The sequence below is a fragment of the Dreissena polymorpha genome, chromosome 4 (genome assembly GCF_020536995.1).
Source record: "Dreissena polymorpha isolate Duluth1 chromosome 4, UMN_Dpol_1.0, whole genome shotgun sequence".
In the NCBI taxonomy this organism is placed as follows: Eukaryota; Metazoa; Mollusca; class Bivalvia; order Myida; family Dreissenidae; genus Dreissena; species Dreissena polymorpha.
In genome coordinates this window covers 47948030-47968419 of record NC_068358.1, presented here as the reverse complement: position 1 = coordinate 47968419, position 20390 = coordinate 47948030, and the positions used below count along the sequence as shown (strand labels likewise).

Below are 20390 nucleotides of genomic sequence, written 5' to 3'. Positions count from 1 at the left end.
TCACTATCCTCACTATCTATCTTTGGCCCTTTAGTTTTGAAATTTCCAACAGTCTGTGAGTGTTTATCATGCTGCTAGTTATAACTGAAGTATGTTTTTGTTGGGAATTATGCTTAACCGGCACAAGCATATTTCTGGGTTTAATATGAAATTTTGTTCAGTTAAATTGTTTGCAAAAATGACTCGTGCTGGTTTGTGTATGTCACTTGTTAGTTTGTTTTGTTTATGGTTTCTGTTTCATATCATTTCCACAGTTAGCAAAGCTGTCCGGTATACATTTTATTACATTTTATGACTTTCCTTGCGTTAATCCCGGCTTAAACCCAGTTTTTATTGCAAAAATGCAGGTTTTAAATCTTATTCAAAATAGCTTACAAAGTTCATTAAATATTTATTTCATTAGAAATATTATCAATTTATGGACTGATTAAAAGGCTGTTATGGAAACCTGAGGATTTGAAAATCTGTATTAAAAAGCTTTGCTAATACATCTGTGTAAATTGCTTCCCTTTTCAGCATTTTTCCTCACCGTTTTGGGACTGGTACATTTAAATTTAAATCTTGTCTTTCTTTGCAAATTAAACTCACAATGCAATCAACAACCTTCTGAATTATGCGACGTTGCTGGTAATTCGCGAAAATGTGTCGCATTTTGATTAAGGTTCCCCTTATCAAGCACAGGAGTATTCAGACAACAGAAACCAATCGATATATCGTCATCAACTCTTGCTGCGGTTACTTCCCGTGTTGGTTAACAAGCACTGATTTTAGTTTTACTCGATTTTCGCGTTAAAACAAAAAAGTAAACATCGCCGATTTCTTTTCCTGCGAATTGGGAATTATTTTATTTGAATTGGAAATTTTCATTTTGAAATTGGGAAGAATGGTTGCATTGGGAACGGTACTTACTTTATATAGAGGAAAAACGCTGCTTTTGTTCCATCTCCATAACCAAGTGGGCGTGTTTCTCCTATTGATGAAAGCTTTTCCTGATCTTCAGCAGGCATTGATTTGCAAGAAGTTTGAGTTCAAAAGCTTCAATTCACTTGGGATGGTTTCTTTGAACAGCATTTAGAATTCACTTAGAACTGTTTTGTCTTTTGATGGACTTAAACGGTCTTAATGATAACTTAAGTTTGATTTAAATTAAGCTTTGATTATCATTTTTCTAATTATTTCTATAAAAATTCATATTCTATATTAATGGTATGCAACTTTACATCGCCGCTTAATACTTGAACCAGAATTTTGTTTGTAAATAGATTGTGCAAAAATATCTAGATAAATTCAAGTCAGTAGTGACTTTATAAATATTCAGAAAATACACACTCCTAGATTGTATCATTACTGGTTATTGTTCCTATTAAACTGATGTTTACATCAATGCAAATCAACATGGATCAGGATGTTTCCCTTCCCACAATTTGATATATTGTTTGATATGTATTGGTTCCCTTACTTGTATCGATCTCCTGCTTCTTATCAGATGTGTATGGTTGATGCTGGAGATGGTTAACAAGGGTTCCCACAATCTTGTCCATCCCTCTGTATTCATTATGGAATAAGTACTGATTGTTTTCTAATTTTCGAGTTTGTATAAAGGGATGTCTTTATAAACGAAAATCAAGTGTGGAAAGTTTTTTCCCTGTTTAAACTGTGTTCATTGCACAGGCTAAGCTGGAAAGACACATTACCCACATGCAATAAGACCCATTTTCCCAGAGCATGGCACATGTGTGTTGTGGCCTTAGATCAAAATTATTATTACATAATCATTTTCCAGGACAGCGTCTTAAAGCTGGCATGTTTTTTTTCATTAATATTGCAAAGTCAATAAATTAAAATACAATCTCTTCTGGTACTTTTATTTTAGATTATTCAATTACTGGTTATCATGATCTTTCTGCTGTCTAAATGGCATTTAATCCTGGAGCTGTAATAAATTTTATTTTAGGAATTTAAACTTAATAAATAAATTTAAGTTTGTATATTGAAAATCAACTCAACGAAAAATGGCCTATTACGAGTTAAAAAAAAAATGTTCAAGGAAATTGCGGTGTTTCATATAATTTCTATGGCAGATAAATACTTCCAGACTGAATCCTTGATAATTAGCTTAAGAGGGTCTATTTGACTTGGTCCTACTTGTCAAAACTAAGTTGTTAATTGTGCCATATCTCATGCCCCTGTTGTTTGATGTGTTTCAGTGCAAGACATAGTGTCCAATGAGGCCTCTGAAGTGGCAGCAGACGTGGCACGTCGACGACTTAATGATGCAACAAAGTCCAAGTAAACGCCCTCAGCTTCAGCATAGAGATTGTTTTCACCAACAGTAGTTATTCCTGGAATTCGTACCTTCCCTTTATTTATACCGTTTATTCTTACGCAACCTGTTAAATTTTTTACAAGACATGAAGTGTGTGTAAGTTTGCTAAAATGAATAACATTTTCCCTTTCTTGTTAGACATGACATAAAAACGATTTGTTAAAAATACAAACCAAAAAATACCTTTATTTTATTCTGTTCAGTTAATTATTTGGACTGTATTTCATTGTTGATGATTGCTCAAATATTCTCTTATTGTTGATCAATTATTGTCTTTGAATTTTGTGTTCATTTCAATTAGTCAAATTTAGCATTCAAGTAAGTGCTTGTATTTCTGTTGTTTGCTGCTTACATTGGTTTACACATGCACTGGTTTTTTGTTTGCAATGGAAACAAATCTGTGTCTTGCTTTTCTGACAAGTGTTTTTTTAGGTGAAGCTGTCAATATATCTTGTTCTGTATAAGTATGAAGTTGCTGTTGTGTGTATTTATATAAAACAAATAGAATTTAAAAAGTTATTTATTCAAAATTTGTTATGACCAAGTTTGTTATTTTCCACTAGTTTTATGGCAGAAAAATGAATTAAACATTATGTATGTGAATGATGAATTAAATAAACGCACACGTGCATTAAAGATAATTACTGTAAGAACACGTGATTTACTTCTTTGTTACGTCTTTACAAAGTATTATTGGTTAAATGGGAAAGTTGTAATATTAGAAATATTGTAGACTTCAATTGCATAATAACAAAGTTTTTTTTTTTAAAGAACCTGTGTGTTGTCTCCTTCAATTATTATCGGTGTTGTGTAGAACTTGCAAGTCCTTCATATTTATACAATTATAATAGGCATGTTTATTGATACATTTATGTATATACTTGCATATACAGTGTGCATATCTTGAGTTTTTGTTGTGCTTTAAGTGGATCTGATCTATTTATGTGAATTTAAGTTAATGTAAGTTATGGAGAATACTTTGAAAACACGATTTACATGCATCAGATTGTGCATCAATGTGCTAAAAATGTGCAATTTAACTCTTTAAGTGCTGGAACCGAATTTTGAAGACCTTTGCAAACAGTTTGGATCCAGATGAGACGCCACAGAAGGTGGCGCCTCATCAGCATCCAAACTGTTTGCTATTCTGATAGTATTCTTTGAAAAAAATCGAAGAAAATGTTAATTTAAGAAATTCAGCAGACGACATTTTAGCAGACGACAAATTTCCCAGCATGCAAAGGGTTAAGATGTTTACCGGAGCAACAGTACCAATGTTTCAATATAAAATGTAGTAGACCAGAATAACTTTACATAGAAAAGGTTCTGTATGTTAATACATACAGCAACTGTTAAAAATATCTAAACAACACAGCTTAGGGATTTTTTTTTTTACAAAAATTGTTGTCAGAGCACTGCAATAAATAAAAGTTTGTATAGAAAAATAGGCATGTCATTTAAGCAACTTCATCTAATCTTGTGGAACTTCGTGTTAAAATATTAACAGTTGGAGATTAATAGCAAATTTTACAGGGTTTACACATATTTCTCAATACATTCATTCTAATGTCTTTTGTATCTACATACTGTTTACATTTTTTTTCTATTTTGGTCGATATAAAATATTTGTTTCTAAACAATGTCTTCATATAAATATATTTTTAAGCTTATAGTTAAGAAAGTCATGGCATCATTTTGGTAAATGGGTATTTCTTATATTGATGTGTAGTTTAGAATATAAAATGTATAGTGTTATAATAATAATTTATTAATATAAATGTGACTGGGTTTGGGATTCTTTGCATTTGTGGCTGAAAATACAACACAGAAATTCTTTTCTAGAAAGGGACAATTATCAGCTTAATATATAGCAAAGTCATAGTTTTATTGTTACCATGATTATTTTAATACAAAGCTTTTTGATACAGAAAGAAAATTATATTTGGGAGTTTTAAATATGTAATTTTGTAAACATTCTGCCCTGACTGAATATTGTTATTCTGATGCATGATTTGGATGTAATACATTTTTACATAGCATATTTCTATTAGGTAAACATATGAGATTGTCTTTGAATAAATTTATTCCCTGAAAACGTGTTATTTTCTGAAAGTGTTCCTTACCAAATTTTATAGCTTAAGACCATGATGGCAAAGTTCAGACTGGATTGTTTGTTAAGAATGTTTTAAGAAACAGTCATAAACTGTATGCTGGATTGTTTATTACAAACAAATTGGTCCTTTTTGTTTAACTGCTTTAAAACTATAGCTTTGTTTACTGCAAATTGTGTGGTAATTTAAATGGCAAATGGCTATTCAACATTGATTTACCATGCTTTTCTACACAAATCCTCACAAACATTTGATAGTTTTGAAAATTCTAACACATATTTGAACTTCTATTTTGCATTCATTCCATTTACTGAAAATGAATTTTATGCTTTAACATTTTTAAACTCCCCCAAAATTTTTTGGGGGGAGCATATAGTCACCGCTTTGTCTGTCCGTGCGTGTGTCCGTCAGTGCAAAATTTTTGTCCGGGCTATTTCTCAGCAATTAATGACCGGAATTCAATTAAACTTTATGGGAAGCTTCACTTTCAAGAGGAGATGTGCATATTATCAGCGGGTTCTGGTCGGATGATATTTCACAGAGTTATGGCCCGTTGAAATTTTCCATTAACTGTACATATAGTGCAATTCTTGTCCGGGCTATTTCTCAGCAACTAATGACCGGAATTCAATGAAACTATATGGAAAGCTTCACTACCAAGAGGACATATGCATATTATCAGCGGGTTCTAGTCAGATGATTTTTAGCTCATCTATTTTTTGAAAAAAAATTATGAGCTATTGTCATCACCTTGGCGTCGGTGTCCGGTTAAGTTTTGCGTTTAGGTCCACTTTTCTCAGAAAGTATCAATGCTATTGCATTCAAAGTTAGATAACTCTGGCGTGCATTTTGACTGAATTATGTGCCCTTTTTATACTTAGAAAATTGAAAATTTTGGTTAAGTTTTGCGTTTAGGTCCACTTTTTTCAGAAAGTATCAATGATATTGCATTCAAACTTGGTACACTTACTTACTATCATGAGCGGACTGGGCAGGCAAATTTAGATAACTCTGGCGTGCATTTTGACAGAATTATGTGCCATTTTTATACTAAGAAAATTGACAATTTTGGTTAAGTTTTGTGTTTAGGTCCATTTTATTCCTTAAGTATCAAAGCTATTGCTTTCATACTTGCCACACTTACTATCATAAGGGGACTGTGCAGGCAAAGTAATGTAACTCTGACTGGCATTTTGACAGAATTATGTGCCCTTTTTATACTTAGAAAATTGAAAATTTGGTTAAGTTTTGTGTTTAGGTCCACTTTATTCCTACAGTATCAAAGCTATTGCTTTCATACTTGCAACACTTATTAACTATCATAAGGGGACTGTGCAGGCAAAGTTATGTAACTCTGACTGGCATTTGGACGGAATTATGGGCCCTTTATACTTAGAAAATTGAAAATTTGGTGAAGTTTTGTGTTTTGGTCCACTTAACCCCTAAATTATCATAGATATTGCTTTCATACTTGGAACACTCGCAAACTATCATTAGGGTACAGTAAAAGGACAAGTTGCATAACTGTGGATGTCATTTTTATGGAATTATGGCCCTTTTTTGACTTAGTAACTTTGAATATATGGTTAAATTTTGTGTTTCGATCCACTTTACTTCTTAAGTATCAAGGCTATTGCTTTCAAACTTCAAATACTTTCATGCTATCATGAGGTTACTGTACCTGGCAAGTTGAATTTTACCTTGACCTTTGAATGAACTTGACTCTCAAGGTCAAATTATTAAATTTTGCTAAAATTGCCATAACTTCTTTATTTATGATTAGATTTGATTGATACTTTGACAAAACTACTCTTACCTGACATACCACAATAGACTCCACCCAAACCATCCCCCGTGCCCCCCCCTCCACCCCCCCCCTATTTTTAAAAATTTTTTTTCTCTTTTTTTTTTTTTTAGATAATCTCACAAATGACCACCACACCCTCACACTATACCCCCCCCCCACCCCCTCCATAATTTTTTTTTTTAAACGGTTAAAAAACACAACTATTTATTTTTATTATTTTATGTTTAAAATACCCTCCAACCATCGCACCCAAGAATCCCCCCCAACACCCCCCCTCCCCCCACCAGAATCCCCCCCACCCCCCACCCGAATCCCCCCCTAAATTATAATTTTTTTTTATCATCTCACAAATTACCACCACACCCTCACACTATACTCCCCCCCCCCACCTCACCCCCCCATTTTTTTTTTTTTAAGATCATCCCACAAATTACCACCACACCCTCACACTAAACCCCCCCCCCCCCGGATTATTTTTTTTCATTTTTTTCGCATTTTTGGAAGATAATGTAATAAATGTCCACACCCCCACACTATACATCCCTCTTCACTCCACCCCTCCCTCCTTTGTGATTGAAAATGAGAGTCCCTTCACCTTTAAAAAGAAAATAGATGAGCGGTCTGCACCCGCAAGGCTGTGCTCTTGTTCACAGAGTTATGGCCCTTATAAATTTGTGAAATTTTCCATTAACTGTACATATAGTGCAATTCTTGTCTGGGCTATTTCTCAGCAACTAATGACCCGAATTAAATGAAACTTTATGGGAAGCTTCACTACCAAGAGGAGATGTGCATATTATCGGCGGGTTCTGGTCGGATGATTTTTCACAGAGTTATGGCCCTTTGAAATTTTCTATAAAAAATTCTTATCCCCCAAACTACTGTGCCCTCAAGACGTTACCTTTTATCTAAATATATAGTGCAATATTGTGACACAAAAACACTTTGGGGAGCATCACCCGTCTCCGACGGTTTCTTGTTGAAATTTGTTATTATAAATTTGTATGTTAAGTTTAATCTCTTTAAAATGTTTAAGTAGTAATTTACATATTTTATGCTTATAAATAGAGTGCCAAGTTCAAGGGCATTTGACTATAACACGTGGATCATTGGGTATGAAAAGTTTTTTGCACATCTACACTTCAAGATGATAACATATTTAAATTGTCTGTTTAATTGGTTTGGCGTGAACATGTGGAAGCAGTTCTCGTCACAAACTTATGACATTTAACATAGTAAGTTGCACATTCCTCACAGCATTTACCTCCCTTTTGAGTTTATGATTACTATGATTGCCGTCAAAGGTTAGTTCGTATTTTTTGTTTGCAACCTTAAATAAAAACTGTAAATAACTTCTTAAAATGATAACTTAGACAACAAATATTTTGAATTGATCATCATCACATGGTTTGATGCTCGGATCCATTGAAATCTTTGCTCAGTGATTGCGTTAATTGGGCAGCAGATACAAAGTTTTAAGCCAAAGTAAGACGACCAATGATATAATCATGGCTATAGAGGCCTGCAGAGTGTGATGGACATGTTGGAACTACATGTAGGGCCTTCAGAACGAGCAAGCAGCAGCAAAGTGGCTGGATTATGAAATCAAGATAATTTGTCCCTACAAAAAATACATTTGCTGTCACTGAGGCATAATTTCCAGTACCTGACTGGATGGAATCGATGTTATATAGCTATATGCAAGCATTAAACTGAAGGACAAGAACATTAACTATTTAAGAGTTTGAAATCAACAAAAAGAAAACTAAAAACAATTATTACCTTAACATGGCTTTGGCAGAAGAGAAAGTGTCTTATACCTGTGAAAACCCCATTCCATTCAAGACAGTGCATAACCTTTATAGGTACAAATCTACAAGTTTAATAATTTGTTATCAATTTCTATATCAATAGGTTATAGCAGTATAAGTGTTGATATATTTGTGTGACCTCGAAGAAAGGCATGTACATTGTAGAAAGTGCATGTCTGACCTTGGGTAGATGGATGAATCTGTCCATCAAGACTTTATTCCACTATTTTTAAGTTTTTATGCATGTGAGGATTTTATTTTACGTATGATAAGTCTTCCTATTGACCTTTTAAGATGTGTACATCTTACATGCCTCCCTATGAAATGTCAAGGTCAAAGGGTATTAAGTTTTATCTGAGCTCTATATCGTTTGAATGCTTGTAAGGATTTATTCTGACTCATAATTTTAGCTCCAAATAACCAAACTAATTATGCTCCTTGGTAAAAGGTCAATCCAACATTAAAGGTTCAAGGTCGTGAATTTCTGTTTTACATTCTAACTTTGTAATTCCACAAAGTTTGTAGTATAACTTTGAATTATTATTAAGAATACAAATAAATTCCACAATACCAGACAATATGTGTCTTGTTCTGTGAAAATTGGGAAAAATGCATGTGCATAAAGTGTAGTCCCAGATTAGTCTGTGAAATCCGCACAGGCTAATCAGTGACGACACTTTCCGCTTTAATGGTATTTTTCGTTAAAAGGAAGTCCCTATTTATCGAAAATCTAGTTTAAGCGGAAAGTGTCGTTCCTGATAAGCCTGTGCAGACTTAACAGGCAGATCTGGGACGAGACTACGCCCATGCATTATGCCCAGTTTTCTCAGAACAAGACACATATATTGAATACAAACTTCATGCAGCTCAGTTGCAAGAATTACTGTTAATTTTTATGTTCAGATATCAATGTATTGTATCCCTGACAAGCATATGCTTCAGGGTCAAAAGGCAGGTCATGTTACAATGTTTCTAATATTTTCATAGGAACAGAGCCTTTGTTAAAAACAAGAACGAATCACTGTGACTTTGACCTAGTGACCTCAAAATCAATAGGGGTCATCTGCCAGTCATGATCAATGTACCTATGAAGTTTCATGATCCTAGGCGTAAGCGTTCTTGAGTTATCATCCGGAAACCATCTGGTGGACGGACAGACCGACCGACCTACCTACATGTGCAAAACAATATACCCCCTCTTCTTCGAAGATCTGCACTTTGACACAATGAATTAAGGCAACCATGAAGTCGTCTTCTGTGACATACTGGAATGGCACTTATTAGTTAGCTGATTATTGACAAATATATACCGGCTACTTATACAAAGTTGATTTCAACATTTTATTAAATCAACAACAGATGCCATCAATGTACCATTTATTACACTAGCTTTGAAATTCCAAAAAATAATTGTATAACAAAATACAAATAGGCATTGAAAGCTAATTGATGACACTTATCTGTATAACCAGCCCAAACTTTGTATTAACAAGACTATTGCCAAGCAATATATGTCCCCTACCGGCTCCACCATTATCAGATTTTTTTGTTGTTGCCATAGCAACCAGAATTTTTAACATAGGAACAAAATGAAATTACGTGCATAATGTCCATATTGCCATCTATCCATCTTTTAAGTTTCATGAAAAACTATGAAGAACTTTTAAAGTTATTGCAGGATCCAGAAAAGTGTGACAGACTGACGGACTGACAGACAGACTGACAGACACACAGAGCACAAACCATAAGTCCCCTCTGGTGAAACCAGTAGGGGACAATAAATGATTTTTCAAACTTAATTGTACCTGTAACTGGCAATAGATTTATGCTTATTAGACATTAATACTTGTATAAAAGAATAGTGTACAAACATTGTATTTGAAATAAAACTATTTTAGTTATTTTAAGACAACCCAAAACATAAAGCTGAACTACTATATTAGGATATATTACCCATTCTTTTTGTGCGACTTCCATTCAGAACTATTTTTAACAAAAATAAACGCTGGTTCTGAACTTATAACCACTATGTAACCTGGCAACAAATCTTTCAAATAAATACTTTCATTCCGTCTCTACACCATCAAACAACAACGCCAGCTAACGTTTTTCATTGTAAGCAGCTGTCAGTTGATTCATAGGGTTTTCAGGAGCTTTCATCCAGTCTTTTTTCAAAATTTGTTTCAACTGAGATAGTCTCATATTGGGATTCTCTTGTTTTAACCTCGGTAAATTGTCCTCCTCATACTTTATAAAGGCTGCTTTCATCCTCTTCTCAGGATGCTTCTCCAAATCTGGCTCCTTGACACTGCAACAAGATTCAGAAATGAGATCATCCCTAAGTAGTCTATGAAGTCCACATTAGTAAATCAGCGCTCGCACTTTCCGCTTTTAAGGAATTTTTTGTTTAAATAAAGTTTATTATTAGTAAAAAATACAGTTTAAGCGGAAAGTCTCGTCCTGATGTGCATGTGCAAATTGCGCAGGCTAACCTGGGATGACACTTTACGCACATTAATATTAGCCCAGTTTTCCAAGATATCGGCTCAAATAGCCATTTGACTTGAGTTTGTAAACAAGAGGGACAAGACAACCCATAATCGCTTACCTGAGGTCACGCAAACCAATTGTTGAACACTTTACCTGATAGAAGTAAAATCAATAAAATAGACCTAAATGAACAAGACACATTCCAAAACCTTGACCTTTTATGTATTGATACAGGTGAGGTGATACAAGGAACATCCAATATCCTCATTTAAATCATTTGTTTTAAATTGTTTTTAACCCATTTTTGCCTAGCGTCTAGAAAAAAAGGCCTTGGCAAACAGCGTAGACCCAGATGATGATGCGGCGTCTCATCTGGGTCTGCGCTGTTTGCTTAAAGGAATTTCTTTAAGAAATATTCTAAATATAGAAATAAATATACTAGGCATCCCTAATTTTAGAAATAAATTGATCCAATTTAGAAGGATGGAAGAGTCCACTTGGCATATACAAGGTAATTGCATTGATGAATGAAAAAGTTACAGCCTGGACCAGCAGTTTTATAGCTAAATTAGATTTTTGACCTCTAGGTGTGACCATTTCCTTTTAGGCAGGGTAACAGATCTAACACACAGAGTCGCCATCGTTGTTACTGTCCAAAAAAGCTGTTATAAGATCAACTTTGATCTTTGAAATGTGACCTTGACATTTGAGGTAGTGAGACGTATTTAAACATCGACATGTTGTCTTGTAATAAATTGCACTTGATGTTATTTTTTAAATTCATCAATGTATGGTAAAGTAGGGAGGCAAATGTTGCACATCCTCATAATTGTCCTTTGTGGTAAGTCTTCTTAAAAAGCAAAATTAATTTAAAAACTACAGTGCAAACAAGCTGTTTTATTGCCAATTTTGATCTTTGAACTAGTAAGTGTCACCTTGACCTTTAATTTAGTGTGAAAAGTTATAATCAAGACCATTGTCTTCTGATGCAGTTCTGTTAAATTATTCCTAATCCATCAATGTGTCACAGTCAATGGCAGTGACAGGAATTTTTATGCTGTTTAATCTCCAATTTTGAATTATGACCTTAATGTGTGACCTTCACCTTTCAGGTAGGGAGATGGTTATTACCGGATATTGGAAAGATAAATATTCTGACTAAGTTTACCGGTAATCAAGATTGAATCAATTATGTGGCCTCTAGTGAAGTAACAAGATTTTAACCTCGTGGCCTAGTTTTGGGACGCACATGACCCAGGTTCAAACTTAGCTTAGATATTGTCCAAATGAACAAACTGACATTGTTATATCAAGATTGCATCATACATGAATCTAGAGAGGTAACTAAGACTTGGCTGGTGGCAATTTTTAATTAACGTGACACAAAATCAAAGTCAGCAAAGATATTGTCAAGATTAACATTCTGACCAAGTTTCATCAAGATTGGTAGAAAAATGTGGCATCTAGATTGGTAATGAGCTACCGGTAAACGTTTACAACACATTACTGAGCACACTACAACAATCGCACTAAATAGCCTCATTATAGTGATCACAGTCACTAACCTTAAGCACTTTGAGCCCATTTCATATTATACTTGTACATGTAATAGTTGTAATCTGGGTTTCAACACATTTGTACATTATAAGGACATTAAACTAATTCCTGAGTAAGTCAATTTTTTAAAGAAGGTCAAGTACAGTTATTTCAGACTACATGCCGTCGACAAATTATATTATTGAACATTTGTGGTAAAATATTCATAAATTGCATCTGGTATTAACCATTGATCATCCATTAAGCTAGGGACACAGGAACAGGGACACGCAATGTCCGGATATTGAATATTTGCGATATGATGAATGATGAATGATGGACTGTCTGCATTAGTTGTATTATGTCCAACCCTTGCATCTCTTAACCATTTCCCACTCAGAAGCAAAGGGAAAACCGCTTTGTGCAGCCAGCATAAAACCACAACAGCCAGCAAGTTTCTTGCTGGCTACTCACTGACAGGTATTGTGCTGTTTGCTGCTCATCAGTATCTTATGGTTAGAAATGAAGCCTTTTAAATCTTGAATCTATTAAGAATGATCTTTGACTTAATTTAATGTTCTAAGGGACAACAAACAAGGTTAAAATGCATATCTGAGTGGTAACGAGTTAAATGAGACATTCAGCAACAGAGACAAGTGTTACATACAACACGTCATCAATACTAGTGACAACTTTAAAAGTGTAACCATGAATGACGACAACCATAAAAACATACACTCAAACAATGTGAAAGATATATCAAGCATTTCATATTCAAACCAAGGGAATTACAGAAATGAAGTTGCCAGAAAAATATACGTGTTAAAACATTTTGTGCCATGCAGTCAATTTTTAAAGGATTTCAGAAACTAAGTGAATCATTTCACTTAACCCCTTTCCACTTTAGCAAAGTAAAAATCGCTTTACGCAACCAGCATAAAACCAGAATAGCCTCCCAGTAACTCGTAGGTTGTTCAGCTTTTAAGCTGTTTGCTACTTACTAGTATATTAGGGTTGGAAATGAAGCCTTTAAAACCTGAATCTATAGTAAACAAGTAAACTGTCACAAGATACGCCCGTTCGAAAGTTTTGGACACCATGCTCAATGCTTGAAATGCACTAAGTGACCTCGAGACCTAGTTATTGACCTGGCATGACCCATATTTGAACTTGACCTACATATCATTTAGATGTAACATCTGACTAAATTTGGTGAAGATCAGATGAAAACTACTTCATTTAGAGAGGGGACACCATGCTAAATGCTTGAAATGCACTATGTGACCTAGTGACCTCGTTTTTGACCCTGCATGACCCATATTCCAACTTGACCTTCATATCACCTAGATACATCTTCTGACCAAATTAGGTGAAGATCAGATAAAAACTACTTCAATTAGAGAGCGGACACCATGCTAAATGCTTGAAATGCACTAAGTAACCTCGTGACCTAGTTTTTGACCGGGCATGACCCATATTTGAACTTGACCTACATATCATCTAGACACAACTTCAGACCAAATTTGGTGAAGATCGGGTAAAAACTACTTCAATTAGAGAGCGGACACCATGCTTAATCCTTGAAATGCACTAAGTGACCCAGTGACCTAGTTTTTGATCCGGCATGACCCATATTCGAACTTGACCTAGATTTTGTCTAGTCACAACTTCTGACCAAGTTTGGTGAAGATCGGATGAAAACTATTTGAATTAGAGAGCGGACACTGCTGTGGACGCTGCCCGCCAAGGGTGAAACTATAATACGTCCCGTTTAAAAAAAACGGGCGTATGAAAAGGTCTTTGATATAATTATATTTTCTAGAACACTACAAACAAGGTCAAAATGCATGCCTGAGAGGTAAAGGGTTAAGTAATTAATGTAAAGCAGTATACCTGAGTACTGAGATGGCATCTTCCACTGTCCTGGCTGCCTCGGCATCATCCTCCAGCCTGTTGATGTTTGTTTCCAGGGGAACTTCATGGTGCACACGTTCCTTCTCTTTAGCAGCTGCGAAGATAAATAAACGTTACTTACAAAAATAATCATGAATAAGGCAATAAAGTATACAAGGTTCGACCATGTGAATAAACAATAAAAAGTCATAATTTAAAAGAATGACAATTTCATTTTAAAAAAACTTACAAATTCTTACAAGAAGAAAACACACATCTGTTGATATGAAAGATTAATTAAATTAAATTGTTCATTAAAATCTCATCATAATATATTACAACAAGAGCTGTCTCCATAGGATGACATATGCCCCCAATAAACGCCTTGATAGAAGTTATGAGCATTTTTCGAAACCTAAACTCATTTTTTGAAACCTAAAAGCGGACTTTAAGTTCAAGGTCAAGGTCAAAGGGGTCAAAATTTGTGTGCGTATGAAAAAGCCTTGTCCATATACACATGCATACCAAATATGAAGCGTACATCTGAAGCGACAAAGAAGTTAGCATTTGTCGAAACCTAAACGCAAAGTGTGACGGACTGACAGACGGACAGTGCGATCACTATATGCCCTCCTTCGAGGGCATAAAAATGACAATATGTAAGTTTTAAACAAATTTAAGTACCAGCAGCAGCAGCTTGTCTCTGTCGTTCTTGTTCAGCCTCTATCTGAGCTCTTGTTAGCTTTGTTTGTTTAGGTTTCCCAGACTTGAGACTTTCCAGCTCCTCATCTGCCATCTTTGCAAGTTCTTTTTTCTTTTCAAGCTGCTCGAGTCTCTTTTTCTCTTTGTCCTCCTAAAATGAATAGTAACACGAATGATATTAGCATACTTGATTTGTACTAAGAACCAATCAGAAGCAATAGTCATGTTTCAACATTTTCATGCAATACCAATGATTAACATGGTTAGATTCGACGAGAATCTCCTTCATGTGCTATCAAGTACAAGGAAAATCTCAAACTCTATTATTGAGAAAAACAATGCATAAATATGACAGCCAACACAAAAGTTGACCAATCAAAATTCATTACACGTTGACAATATGTGATTTGATCTTTCAAAATTCAAATAATAACAATTTTAGACACCATGTTAAAAATACAAAATGGCCTTATATTTTGTCGTTTCCATACACATTTTTATACCAACAACATACAAGAGCCTGAAAGGCCCAAAATTGCTCACCTAGGATACAAAGGAACTGAGGTGTTCTTTGCAGCCCAAGATGTCATAAGAACAAATGTTCTGACCAACTTTCATGAAAAGTGAACAATAAATGTAACTTTAAGAGTGCTAACAAGGTTTTACTATAGCCATATAAGGATAAATTCCCCAAACCCTGGTGGCCACGTTTTTCAACAGACTGGAACCATTTTCGAACACATCCAACATATCATTTAAACAAATATGCTGACCAAGTTAAATGAAGATTGGATAATAAATGTGACTTTAAGAGTGTTTACAAGTTTTTACTTTATCCATATTTGGATAAATGACCCGCCCCAAGGTGGCAATGTTTTCCAACCAACTGGAACCATTTTCAAACTCATCCAAAATATAATTGGGAAAAATCTTCAAACCAAGTTTCATGAAGATCGGACAATAAATGTGGCCTATAGAGTGTTAACAAAGTTTTACAATAGCCATATAAGAAAAAATGCCCTTCCCCCTCGGGCGACCATGTTTTTCATCAGAAAAGAACTATGTTCCTACTCTTCCAAGATATCATTAGAACAAATGTTCTAACCAAGTTTCATGAATATTGGACTATACAAGTGACTTTTGGAGTGTTTATTTTTTTTAATTAAACCATATAAGGAAAAATGCCCCACCCCCTCGCGGCCATGTTTTTCAACCAAATGGAACCATTTTTGAACTCGTTGGGACAAATCTTCTGACTAAGTTTCATGAAGACCAGACAATAAATGTGGCCTCTAGAGTATTTTACTATAGTAATATATAGACATATAAGGAAAAAATGCCCCGCGCCCTGACGGCCATGTTTTTCAACCAACCGGAACCATTTTACAAACACATCCAAGATATCTTTGGGACAAATCTTCTGACCGAGTTTCATAAAGTTCAGACAATAAATGTGGCTTGTAGAATGTTAACAAGGTTTTACTATAGCCATATAAGGAAATATGCCACGCCCTTAAGCGGCCATGTTTTTATACCAACTGACACCATTTTTGAAATCATCCAAGATATCATTGGCACAAATCTTCTGACCAAATTTTATTAAGATCAGACAATAAATGTGGCCTCTAGAGTGTTAACAAGGCAAATATTTATGCTGCACAACGCATGACGGACAAAAAGCAATCACAAAAGCTCTTATTGTGCTGAGGTGAGCTAAAAATAACGAGAGCGCCGATGGCGCTGAAAGCATAGTTGCAAGATACAGGGAAGATGCTGCTGAAGTAAATGTTTAGGTCAAAATATACTAAATAGTTTCCTTATATGTTTCGATGTAAAAGCGACAACTTTGAGCGAAAATAAATACAACATTTTGCACAAAGAGACCCCCATAACCATACCTTTTCTTGACGGGCATTCTTAGCTGAATCGATTTAAGCAATAAAAAAGATTTGTCATGTTCAAACCAAAAACAAATTCGACTCAAATCAAAATCGACTGTTTTTGCGCCTTTTTCGGCCGTTTTCTAGTGGATTGTAACCTTTTGCAGTGCCATTTTTTACTTTAATCTCCAACTTTATCCTATTTCAGGGATTAAGTAGTGAACACCTATGCTTCCCCTATCAATATCTCCAAACGATAAAACCAGAACAAAGTGTACAACATGCCTTCGAGGAAAATATGATGATTTGTTTAGAAAGTACAGCCCTTCATGACTCGATTATTTAGTATATTGTAGCCTTAACGATTGCTGACATCACGAGTCGCCCCCCTTGTTAACAAAATGCTCTATTTTTAGAAACGGGAATTCCAAATAGTGACGAATGTGAATGGTTACAAAATGACATAACTATGAAAATAAATACGTAGAATTACATTATTTCACGCATACCATTATGCAACCATCCGTTTTCTTTTCCGACTTGATACATTTACAGCTTTCCATTTAATATTTTACAGACACAGCACTCGTCCAGAATTCACGCGAATCCATTAAATCCGATGCCACATTTAAACAGTTAACTCTACCAAAGACCTATAGATTACACAGATTGGAAACTTCGCGCCTTATCGGGCTATCTCTCGGCGGGGTCACGTGGTCGAGAAACTGATAAGAACACTTGGGATCAGCAGACGATTTATTCCATGAATCAATCGGAGTAGTCCGGAGATAGCCGGTGTATCACGATTGCGATAAGATAGCGACGCGTCAGTAGCAACGGCTACGATTATCGAGCAAAGTTATGCGAAAATGTTACAGCGCTGTAGAAAGGCGGCTGTAACTTGGTCAATAATGATCCGATTTTCATAAAATAAAGTTTCATAGAAACATGAGTAATTATGTTTTTATAAAATCTCGATTTTATTTACCTACAATAAGAATTTATAATGCCGCGATCATTGAAGCAATTGCGCTAAGAACTTCCAAATCGCGGCGAGAATGCTGTTGAATAATTTATTTAAAAGGCTTTTGCTGATAAAATATTCTTGTATAATTTGGTATTTCAGACAGTTAAAACCTGATAAAATATTATTATTTCAAAACGGACAGATATATGTGGACACATAGATCTAGGTCTCTGATTAAAACAACATTACAGTATAATAAATGCTATGATCGTTCGATCCAAAACCGGGTTTAGTTCGACTTATTTCAATATTGATTGTGTAGATTTTTTTCAATTGTTTAATTCTCTTTTTATTTAGATCTTATTAATGAGTTATAGGTTATTAAAGTTTTGTTTGTAATCCAGTTTTTTTCTTTTGGTTATTAAATTAAGCTTTCAGTATCGTGGGCTAGGATTTCGCGAAAAGAAAAAAACAAAAACATTTCACGCGCGTGTTAATCGTCGAATCAATTAGCGAACTGAAGATGCTTTGAGTGTTTTTACTTTACTCTTGAGAATTAATTAAAAGAAGGGATTCTTACTTCAATTATCAGTTTGCGTTGTTGATTGATTTTAATTGTGTGATCAGTGGCCGCGGCCGGCGAATTCATTCTTTATATGTCATTGTGATGTCCAATTAAGGTAAGTCTTTGTTGTGAATGTGTTAGATTTTAATATACTTGTTTATAATAGTACGTTATAAACACAATGAAATGCTGTATAAAACTGTTTAAAAAAAGGCTATTATCGATTGTGTATCTTATAAGTTGGACATACTAGTACATATTTTGGATTTTACATTTTTTAAATTCTGTATCATTTGTGCAATCATGTCGCGTAACAGAGACCCTGATTTTTTCGCTTGGAGTGATAGTGATGTAGACCTTGATGAGCTTTTTGAAGGGGACTATACTGACAATGACTCTGTTTGTACTGATAAACATAGTGTTGATAAGAAAGATATATATGTGTGTCCAATTTGTTCACGAGAATACAAGACTATATCTGGGTTCCGAGGTCACGTAACGAAAAAGCATGACGAGAACTTTAAAGGTATGGCATTTTTCTTCATTTCTTCAAAGTACAATTCTCACAATATATGTGTATCAAACAGCTATTTCCTGCTCAGCAGCCACGTTATAGTTCCAAATTATTTGCAATAGATTTTATATCCAGTACTAGCATAGATTAGGTTTATAATGGTATCAGTCTAAAAGTCTGCAAATCTTTAAATATAATATAAGTGATTTGCTTTTATACCGGAGGGGGGGGGGAGTAGTTCTGATTAAAAGAGACAGGTTTCATCTGTTAAAAATGACTTTAATAATGGCATTCATTAAAGTATCACATGATGAAAAAACAGTATCAAAAAATATATATATTCCATACTTCGCGAAAGCTGTCTGTCCCCAGTGGACATGTTTGACAAAATTTCTTTTGAGCAAGCTGACAGATTTTAGGAGCTAGTTCAAATGACTGTCTGGAAAAATTAAAGAAAATAAAATTTATATAAATACTTTGGTCTGACGGTTTAATGGATCCTGTCAGACCGACTGTCTGGAAGATTTTCTGAGCTTCGCGAAGTCTGCAATTCTTGTTAAATATTTAATCACTATCATTTATTGGCGAATCAGCACATTCGCCTTTGGCCATTCACAATGTATTTGAGTTTAATTATGGCCAAGACATACAACAATAAAACATTTAAGCGTATTATACAAAACAATAATAACAATCATAGCATTAGATTAATACAGAGCAAGTGGATTCAGTTGTAGAGCACATTTGCAAGATAAAAGGGAAAAACAGTGTAAATTCCCTTTCTATAGTATGCACAGATATATCACTAGTTTCAGGTATTGCTTGAACACTAGCATCTTCAAATTCTGTCTGAATGGTTTGAACATTTACATCAGTGAATTCACGCTGGACTGTCTGTTTACTGTCACATTCAAAGTTTATTTCAGGATTCACATTTTCACTGCTTTCATGTTTTGTCTTTTTTAAATAATGGTATTTATGACGCCGACCAGAAACACCTGCTCTCTTCTTTTTTTTTGGCATTTTGATCTGGAAAAAGAAATACTGAATTATTCATAATGCTTTTAAGATTGATTAATTAACATCACTCTTTCGATTAACGAACACGGTCTATTAACCCTTTCCCACTCAGAAGCAAAGTGAAAATGGCTATGTGCTTAACCCTTTGCATGCTGGGAAATTTGTCGTCTGCTAAAATGTTGTCTGCTAAATTTCTAAAATTAGCATTTTCTTCGATTTTTTTCAAAGAATACTATCAGAATAGCAAACAGTTTGGATCCTGATGAGACGCCATTTGTGGCGTCTCATCTGGAGTTTGGATCCTGATGAGACGCCACGTTCTGTGGCGTCTCATCTGGATCCAAACTGTTTGCACAGGCCTTCAAAATTCGGTTCCCGCACTGAAAGGGTTAACCCGTTTCCACTCAGATTAAAAAACATGATGGGATTTTGTGATTCTAAAAAACGACTTTCTGAAACGCTATGAAAAGTTCCTTATGGTAACATATTTACGCTGAATTCAGACCAATCGCACATGCACAATTTTTTAATCTGATAAACATCAACGTATGAGGCGATATCGATTTTAGCTGACTTACTAACACATTAAAGTTGTGAATTCAGTCAAGTGTTTAACACATCATTGTCAATTACCTGTGAAATAATGAAATGTCAGTTGTCAATACACTGTGTAACATTTCCAGGAAATTTTGTTGGAATTTAATTGATTCATACCTAGATTAACATATCACCAAGCATAAAAATCTGACTTAATCTATTTGGGATGAA

The 20390-nt window shown here is 34.7% G+C and overlaps 3 protein-coding genes across 5 annotated transcripts in view; 1 reads left to right on the top strand and 2 right to left on the bottom strand.

Moving 5' to 3' along the window:
• Window positions 1-4421, top strand: part of LOC127880129 (receptor expression-enhancing protein 5-like) — a 33541-nt gene extending 29120 nt beyond the window's left edge. For 2 of the 3 annotated variants that reach the window (XM_052427367.1, XM_052427368.1), the window contains one exon: window positions 2208-4421. In XM_052427367.1, coding sequence (XP_052283327.1) covers window positions 2208-2293 — 86 coding nt within the window. In that variant the 3' untranslated portion in view covers window positions 2294-4421. Of the gene's footprint in view, window positions 1-254; window positions 271-2207 lie in introns of all 3 variants that reach the window. The other variant, XM_052427369.1, reaches the window with a different exon arrangement.
• LOC127880130 (pyroglutamyl-peptidase 1-like) overlaps window positions 1-20390 on the bottom strand; it is a 483820-nt gene that overhangs the window by 355722 nt on the left and 107708 nt on the right. The window lies entirely within an intron of this gene.
• The window catches only part of LOC127880131 (coiled-coil domain-containing protein 124-like), a 35376-nt gene continuing 24405 nt past the window's right edge, over window positions 9420-20390 (bottom strand). The window contains exons 2-4 of the mRNA XM_052427371.1: window positions 14659-14827; window positions 13975-14089; window positions 9420-10363 (exon numbers count right to left, since the gene is read on the bottom strand). Coding sequence (XP_052283331.1) covers window positions 10156-10363; window positions 13975-14089; window positions 14659-14827 — 492 coding nt within the window. The 3' untranslated portion in view covers window positions 9420-10155. The remainder of the gene's footprint in view (window positions 10364-13974; window positions 14090-14658; window positions 14828-20390) is intronic.